This window comes from Oncorhynchus gorbuscha, linkage group LG03, assembly GCF_021184085.1.
Source record: "Oncorhynchus gorbuscha isolate QuinsamMale2020 ecotype Even-year linkage group LG03, OgorEven_v1.0, whole genome shotgun sequence".
NCBI classification, from domain to species: domain Eukaryota; kingdom Metazoa; phylum Chordata; class Actinopteri; order Salmoniformes; family Salmonidae; genus Oncorhynchus; species Oncorhynchus gorbuscha.
Genome location: NC_060175.1, coordinates 81,020,095 through 81,029,031, shown reverse-complemented (window position 1 = coordinate 81,029,031; position 8,937 = coordinate 81,020,095). Strand labels below are relative to the sequence as shown.

General features: G+C 41.0%; 1 protein-coding gene across 8 annotated transcripts in view; it reads left to right on the top strand.

Moving 5' to 3' along the window:
• Positions 1–2,119: 2,119 nt before the first annotated feature.
• The window catches only part of LOC124032020 (cyclin-dependent kinase 11B-like), a 28,923-nt gene continuing 22,105 nt past the window's right edge, over positions 2,120–8,937 (top strand). For 3 of the 8 annotated variants that reach the window (XM_046343968.1, XM_046343970.1, XM_046343964.1), the window contains exons 1-5: positions 2,136–2,192; positions 2,731–2,778; positions 3,094–3,227; positions 3,910–4,049; positions 4,202–4,380. In XM_046343968.1, the coding sequence (XP_046199924.1) occupies positions 3,117–3,227; positions 3,910–4,049; positions 4,202–4,380 (430 nt within the window). In that variant the 5' untranslated portion in view covers positions 2,136–2,192; positions 2,731–2,778; positions 3,094–3,116. Of the gene's footprint in view, positions 2,193–2,730; positions 2,779–3,093; positions 3,228–3,909; positions 4,050–4,201; positions 4,381–8,937 lie in introns of those variants that run through there. The other 5 variants (XM_046343971.1, XM_046343972.1, XM_046343965.1 and 2 more) reach the window with 5 other exon arrangements.

Here is an 8,937-nt window from a genome sequence, read left to right as displayed (position 1 = left end):
TGCATTAAACAAGCTAAGTTCTATAGATTCTGTTGTGGAATCTCCAAAGAGTGATTTATTCAGTGCTGCCTGACAAGAGAGAGAATAAGCGAGAAGACCATGGGTGTACTACTCTTGTCCTCTTGGCCTGTATTCTATGCTGGTTTTTCATCCTTGCCTTTTAACTTGGAACTGAATTATATCTGCATAACCAGGTGTGTGACTTCCTTAGCCAATCAATGACACTTTGAGCAATTAAGCACCAGGGAGAAACACAAACCAGAAGGACTTTGACCCCAAGGATGGCTGTCACTAGTTGCCACCGCCACAAAGTCATAAACCCTGCCTAATTCTACAATTTATCTGCTTAAAATTCGATTTTTTAACCCTAACCTTATGCCTAAACTGAACCTTAAACTAAGAACGAAAAAATAATTTGTTTTCATAAATTTTTATGATACAGCCAATTTGGACTTTGTGGCTGTGCTATCTAGTGGAAACCTTGAAGGCATGAAGCAGTCCATGGCTGGAATTCAATCGTTGCAGATCGGCAATTTTTTTCTGCACTGACCTCTCAGATGTGTGTTTGATTTGACAACAGTATATCCCGGATGGAGGGAATTGCCACTTTAATTAAAAACTATCAGTCGTATGGATTGAAAGAGCTAGCTACAACAATTTAAATGATTCAACAACTCTTGAGCTTTGGCTTAGTAAAACTTGAGGTCATTTTTGTCCTTTTTCTATAGGAAACGTGTGATCAGTAGGATAGACTAAAGTTAAACTATTCAAAACTGACTACATTTTGTAAGGGGAAGCTGACATAAGATGGAAACGTCTGTTTGCTTCAGTGAATAGTACTGGCATTGCCTTGGTTTTGTCATGGTGTGGTACTCTGTGGTGCTTTTCTCAGACTAAAAAGAAGTTCAACAAAGGAAAGTCATAATTTTCCAACACTGGCACTGTTGGCACTTCCCGATATGGGCATGTCTCAACTTTTGACAAATTGGAATGTTTAAAATATATATATATATATTTTTAAGCTTATCTAAGCAGAAAGTCACCATGCTGTGTATGACAATGTCATATTGCTGAGTCTGCGTTTAAACAACAATATTTGTGAAAGTTCTCACATGCTGTTTGTTGACAATGTTCGTACATTACTAATGTAGACACTAATTTGTGTCCATTTGACTATTTCAATCAATCAATCAATGTTTATAGTTGTAAATTATTTCTGACTATTTCAGACTGGCTTTGTTCAATCTTCTAATTATTTTACTAGTCCCACTTTTTTTGCACGTTTCTCTGTATTCATGATCTTACCAGACAGTGCTTTTCAGTCATGGTACAGTGTTGGTAAGACTACTGTGATTAAGGTATTTATTGTCAACTTCAAAATGTTTAACCAATGGGGTATATCAAAGACTACATCAGGTCTAGTGCTTTGTAAAATTCTCATCAAGAGACACTTTCCTCCTATTCTCTGAGAATTTGCTCAGAATCTGTTTATTTTAAGAGGCATTTATCTTTAAAAATATATTTATAATAAACCTGTGGACCTTTTTATTTGATGTTGATGTATTCCCCTCAATTATTTTGTTGGTTGCCATATGAACTTGATATCGTACTTTACACTGTGATTTATCTCCCACTTCTCATTGTCATTTATGCGTTTAGCAATATGTCAACATTCACATTGAGAGGTACATTAATCTGTGTATAACAGAAGATGGAAGGTAAAATGATTGTGTAGGATTAAGGGATGATAATATAACAAAATAGGTCTACTGAATCGGCCTAGTGCTAATACATATAACTGAAAAGGGTGTTTCATTTGAAATTGTCAATGTAGATCCTAATTGTATATTTTGGAGTGCTGGTAATGTGAGTTTGTGTTTACTAATTGTATATTTTGGGGAGCTGGTAAAGTGAAACAATGTAAGGTTTAATCCATTTAATAATAGATAATGTACAGTATAAACTGGGTTAATAAAAGTGATTTTTATTGTGTTATATCCGGTCTGGAAATTTTTGTTCGTTGGTATCTGTAGTTTTGCACCTAGAAACAGTTGCAACTTCTGCCCAGATGATGGCAGTAAGGTGTCCTCTTATTTTCAATGCAGCGAAGAAGTATTAACCGGAAGTAATTATATGACCCCAGAAGCCAACGAATCATCCGGCGTTCCAAAATTGCGCGGAGCGTATTTCAGGTTTGTTAAATCACTTCAGTTAAAATGCGAATCATTCGAAAGCTTTAAACTAACACACTTCGGATATATTTAGAAGAGACGAAATTCAATAAAAATGTGCCCCTTAAACTCAAAACGTATCACAGGAATGTGAATTTATTGCATATGTTAGCGTCTGCTAGCTGGCTAGCTAACTAGCATACTTATTGGCAAATGTTAGCATCTGACTAACATTAGCTCGTTACAAGAAGCATGCACGGATGCGGCTAGCTGAGAGCTAGTTAACTGTACACCTACCGATGTTACATAACGAAAGACAGTTGGTATATTAATTGACGTCGAACCGGTAATTTTGCTAGATGTTTATTGTACGCTAACTGCAAACTATTTGACCTTACACGTAACGTTTAGAGTTGGTGTATTTATGATAACTGACTTAACGTTCGCTAAGTAAACATACTTTGACTTGGACTTATAATTTCTCTCTCCCCCTTGATATCACCTCTACGTTTTACTTCCATCATTTTTGGATTGGTGTTTTGTGTTTATTTTTTACCAGTGAAAGTGTGACGTTACTGCTATGGATAAGATACGAGGCGCTACTCAGGTAACAGAAATGATAGGCTACCAACTTCACCCTCCTCCCCTACAACCCCTATACGATAAAAAAAAAAAAAAATCCTGGGCAATAACCAACTGTACTATTATTACCAATCAAATTCATATTCGTACAACCCTCTTGCGAAGTAGTGCGTATTTACACCTTGGCTCAAATAATGAAAAGTATGCGTTGAACTGTAGAGGTATGAAATTAAATAATTAAAAATAAATAATTGTACATGAATGCCACAGTTTCCATTAACATGACATATCTCACAATGCTCTTGCATTGAATCTCTCTGTGTTGGGGGTCTCTGTGTAGCAGGCGGTGGCGAGCGGGTGCTGATGGGGGACGAAAAGGACACCTGGAAAGTGAAAACACTCGACGAAATTCTCCAAGAGAAGAAACGCAGAAGGGAGCTGGAAGAGAGGACAGAGCCAAAAAGCCAGAAAAATGTAAACTGAAGAGAAATGCTGTTGTGCACCAAACTGACCACTGGCCCCTATACACTAGTACAGTGTTAGCCAACTCCTGTCCTTGAGTACCACCCCCAACAGTACACATTTTTGTTTTAGCCCAGGACAAACCCATCTGATTCAACTCATTGAGGACTTGATGATTAGTTGAATCAGGTGTGCTTGTCATATGCTACAACAAAAATGTGTACTGTTGGGGGTACTCGAGGAATCCCTGCCCTAGTACCAATAATACACTTGGGGAGATCTGAGAAGAAATTGGGATAAGGAATGTGGAAATGGCTCAACTTTGCCCCCCTCCCCGATAAACTTGGTGAAAGGTTGGCCATATTGCTTATACATATCTGATCAGCTTTGGTCCCCACCTGATTATAGGCTGCGGGTTGATTTAGGACATAATCGTTTCTCTCCCCATCAGAGGATGCTGTTTCTCACTTTACATTTACATTTAAGTCATTTAGCAGACGCTCTTATCCAGAGCGACTTACTTTGACATTATTGTGTATCTAAATGTATTACACAGACTAGATCTGTCCTTGAACTAGTGCCTCAAACTTTATCATTATCTTACCTTATGTGCAATCAATCATTGTTATGTTTACCGTACCACGTATTATTTTTTAAAGAATGTTATAATCTCCCTTTCCCATGTTTTGTCCAGTGCGTTCCGTGCCCTGGTCCACAGACGGATGATCGGGAAGCCAAACGAAACACTCCGGAGGAAGGAGAACTACGGGATAAAAAAATGGAAATAACAATCCGGAATTCCCCGTACATACGGGAAGACTCCACAGAGGACAGGTAAAGGGGATACGGAAAAAGAGCCGTGGGAATTGGGGTTACGTTCAGGAGGGCCAGATACTGGAGAAAACGTCTTTAAAAACTGAACTTATCCCTTTGAATACATTTTCTCCCATTTTTGTCCTAACTGAACGCGACCCTGCTATGCACAGGGGCAGCCTGTTTGTTGAGTCGTTGGCACTAGACAGTCTTCCCAATTCCAGGGGAGAAGAGGATGAATCGCTGGCAATAAAGCCTCCCCAGCAAATGGCCAGGAAAGACAAATCTCACCACAGAAAGGAGGAGAATAGAAAGGACAAGAGACGCCGTCGCAGTCACTCTGCTGAAGGAGGTACATTGCCATCCTGGGATGTGTATTGCTCATAGAGTAATTATAGATAACTCTAGTGGCTAAAAGGTATTTTTAGCATGGTCAGTGCCATTGAGGGCTTCTACCATGCTTCTGCCATTTTAAAGTAGTCAACTGCGTGGGGATTCCTATGGGTTGTAAGCCTCAATGGGGCTGGCCATGCAGTGGGGCTGTCCTCAGCAAAAAAAAAAAAATTGGTCGACCAAGAGTTGCCTTTTCTAAGATTGGATTGGTCAAAATGTTTAACCGTGTATTTTTCCATACATAGACACACTATGTGTTTTTGATCAAATCAACTACACAGTGCATTCAGAAAGTATTCAGACCCTTTTTCTTCCACATTTTGTCACGTTAGACTTATTCTAAAATGTATTAAATCACCCACAATACCCCATAATGACAAAGCAAAAACAGGTTTTTAGATATTTTTGCAAATGTGTTAGACAGAAATACCTTATTTACATAATTATTCAGACCCTTTTCTATGAGACTCAACATTGATCTCAGGTGCATCCTGTTTCCATTGATCATCCTTGAGATGCTTCAACAACTTCATTGGAGTCCACATGTTGTAAATTTAATTTATTGGACAAGATTTGGAAAGACACACACCTGTCTTATATAAGGTCCCACAGTTGGCAGTGCGTGTCAGAGCAAAAACCAAGCCATGAGGTCAAAGGAATTGTCTGTAGGGCTGCGAGACAAGATTGTGTCAAGGCACAGATCTAGGGAAGGGTACCAAAAAATGTCTGCGGCATTGAAGGTCTCCAAGAACACAATGGCCTCCATCATTCTTAAATGGAAGCAGTTTGGAACCACCAAGACTCTTTCTAGAGCTGGCCACCCGGCCAAACTGAGCATTCGGGGGAGAAGGGCCTTGGTCAGGGAGCTGAACAAGAACCCAATGGTCACTCTGACAGAGCTCCAGACTTCCTCTTTGGAAATAGGAGAACCTTCCAAAAGAACAACCATCTCTGCAGCACTCTACCAATCAGGACTTTATGGTAGAGTGGCCAGACGGAACCTTCTCCTCAGTTAAAGGCACATAACAGCCCGCTTGGAGTATGCCAAAAGGCTCTTAAAGGACTCTTTGGTCTGAATGCGAAGGGTCACTTCTGGAGGAAACCTGACACCATGAAGCATGGTGGTGGCAGCATTATGCTGTGGGGATGTTTTTCAGGAACTGGGAGTGTAGTCCGGATTGAGGGAAAGATGAACGAAGCAAAGTACAGAAATCCTTGATGAAAACCTGCTCCAGAGCGCTCAGACTGGTGTGAAGGTTCACCTTCCAACCGAACAGCAACCCTAAGCACACAGCCAACACAACGCAGGAGTGGCTTACGGGCAAGTCTGAATGTCCTTGAGTGGCCCAGCCAGAGCCCAGACTTGAACCAGATCGAACGTCTCTGGAGAGAACTGGACATAGCTGTGCAGCGCCGCTCCCCAGCCAACCAGACAGAGCTTGAGAGGATCTTCAGCGAAGAATAGGATAAACTCCCAAAATACAGGTGTGTCAAGCTTGTAGCGTCATACCAAATAAGACTCAAGGCTGTAATCGCTGTCAACGGTGCTTCAAAGTACTGAGTAAAGGGTCTGAATACTTATGTAAATGTGATATTTCCATTTTATTATTATTTTTAATACATTTGCAAAAATGTCTAAATCTGTTTTTGCTTTGTCACAATATTGTATGTAGATTGATGTTGGGGAAACAATTTAATCAATTTTAGAATAAGGCTGTAACGTAACAAATGTGGAAAAAGTCAAAGGGTCTGAATAATTTCTGCATGCACTGTAAGTGTAGAAGTAGCTCAAATAAAGCCAGCAAATAAAAACATTGTAGCCTGCATGTAGAAAATATCCTGATGAAATTAAGTCTGCTATAAATCACATTGGCTACACATGGCCTGTCTGCAACAAACTTGAAACATTGTATCAACTGAAGCTTGCACTAGCAAACTTGCAGCATTGTATGAAATATTCTGGGCCCTCAGTTTCGAGCACCAGTATTCGAGCACCAGTGAGCTCGGGACAGACACAGCTGTAGGCTATTTGTGCAAGGGATAAGAAGAAATCATGTATTTTAAGTTTCCATTGGATCAGAGCATTACATGTTTCTCTTTCGTGTCGAATGGTTCTCGAAAGGGAGAGAACTATTGTCGTTCTTAATGATTATAAAAACACAATTTTCTTTACTTGCTGTTTGTTTTGAGGTGAAGAAAATGTTATATTGAACCAAAATATAAACTTAACAGGCAACAATTTCAAAGATTTTACTGAGTTACAGCTCATATGAGGAAATGAGTCATTTGAAAAAATACATTAGGCCCTAATCTATGGATTTCACCTGACTATGAATACAGATATGGATCTGTTTGTCAGATACTTTTGTGTGTATATAGTGTATGTATACAGCCCTTAAAATTAGTGGATGTGGCTATTTCACCCACCTATTGCTGATGGGTGTATAAAATCGAGCACAGCCATGCAATCTCCAAATACGAATATTGACAGTATATTGGCCTTACTGAAGAGCTCAGTGACTTTCAATGTGGCACTGTCATAGGATGCCACCTTTCCAACAAGTTCGTAAAATGTCTGCTCTGTTACAGCTGCCCTGGTCAACTGTTAGTGCTGTTATTGTGAACTGGAAACGTCTAGGAGCAACAAACTGTTAGGCCACACAAGCTCACAAAACTGGACCGGCAAGTGCTGAAGCACGTACCTATAGAGCGGATGGTAAAGGTGGTTTACCCACTCGCTGACTAATTCTCACAAGGCACCCGATCAAACATCTCTGGAGAGACCTGAAAGTGGCTGTACAGCACCGCTCCCCAGCCAACCTGACAGAGCTTGATAGGATCTGCGGCGAAGAGTGGGTGCCAAGCTTTTAGCGTCATACTAAATAAGACTCGAGGCTGTAATCGCTGTCAAAGGTTCTTCAACAAAGCAGGGTCTGACCTCCACCCCCTGTATTTCATTCGCATCAGACTCATTAAAGGAAAACATCTTTGTCCATTTCGAGGTGAGTAGTCCCTGTTCTAATGTCCAGAAGCTCTTTTTGGTCATAAGAGACGGTAGCCGCAACATTATGTACAAAATAAGTTACAAACAATGCAAAAAAAACGAACAAAATAGTTGTTGGTTAGGAGCCTGTAAAACAGCAGCCATCCCCTCCAAGGCAACTTTGTGGCAACAGTTTGGGGAAGGCCCTTTCCTGTTTCGGCATGACAATGCCCCTATTCACAAAGCGAGGTCGATGCAGAAATAGTTTGTCAATACTGGTGTGGAAGAACTTGACTGGCCTGCACAGAGCCCTGACCTCAACACCATCAAACACCTTTGTCAATGAATTGGAACGCCGATTTCGAGCCAGGCCTAATCGCCCAACAGTGCCCGACCTCGCTAATGCTCTTGTGGCTGAATGGAAGCAAGTCCCTCGAAGCAATGTTAGAACATTTCGTGGAATCCTTCCTCGAAAGAGTGTAGGCTGTTTATAGCAGGGGTAACAACTCCATATTAATTCCCATAATTTTGGAATGCGCTGTTCAACGAGCAGGTGTCCTTTCACTTTTGGTCATGTAGTGTACATAAAAAAAAAATGTGGAGGCGTGGATCAGAAAACCAGTCAGTATCTGGGGAGATTTGCCTCATGTAGTTCGACACATCTCCTTCACATAGAGTTGATCAGGCTGTTGATTGTGGCCTGTAGAATATTGTCCCACTCCTCTTCAATGGCTGTGGAAAGTTGCTCAATATTGGCGGGGACTGGAACCTGCTATTGTACGTGTTGATCCAGAGCATCCCAAACATGCTCAATGGTTGACATGTGTGGTGAGTATGCAGGCCATGGAAGAACTGGGAAATGTTCTGCTTCCAGGAACTGTACAGATGAATGGCATGACAATGGGCCTCATGATCTTGTGACGGTATCTCTGTGAATTCAGAATACCATCAATGAAATGCAATTGTTCGTTGTCCATAGCTTCTGCCTGCCCATACCAAAGCCCCACTGACTACATGGGGCACTCTGTTCACAACTTTGAAATCCACAAAGCTCTGGTGGACATTCCTGCATTTAGCGTGAGTGCTCCCTCAAAACATGAGACATTTGTGGCATTATGTTGTCTCACAACTGCACATTTTGGAGCGGCATTTTATTGTCCCCAGCACAAGGTGCGCCTGTGTAACGATAGTGCTGTTTAATCAGCTTCTTGATATGCCACTCCTGTCAGGTGGATGGATTATCTTGGCAAAGAACTGCTTATGAACAGTTAGGGCCCTCCCCATTTAGTCGACTGTTCTCCAATATTTTCCACAACTAGTCAAATTTATTTCACACTTCTGACTTCCTTTTCAAGTTCGTCACCTCTGCATCCGCTATAGGTCAGGCCCTACTGGTCACGTGCATGTGTCACATAAAGAGAGGAAGGGTTGTGGGAGTAGGGAATGTTTTCCCAAAACAAATTAGGGATTTCGGTAACAACTTTAAAGTCAGCAATGGCTGTAATTATGTTGCAGCTGCAGCAACATGGACAG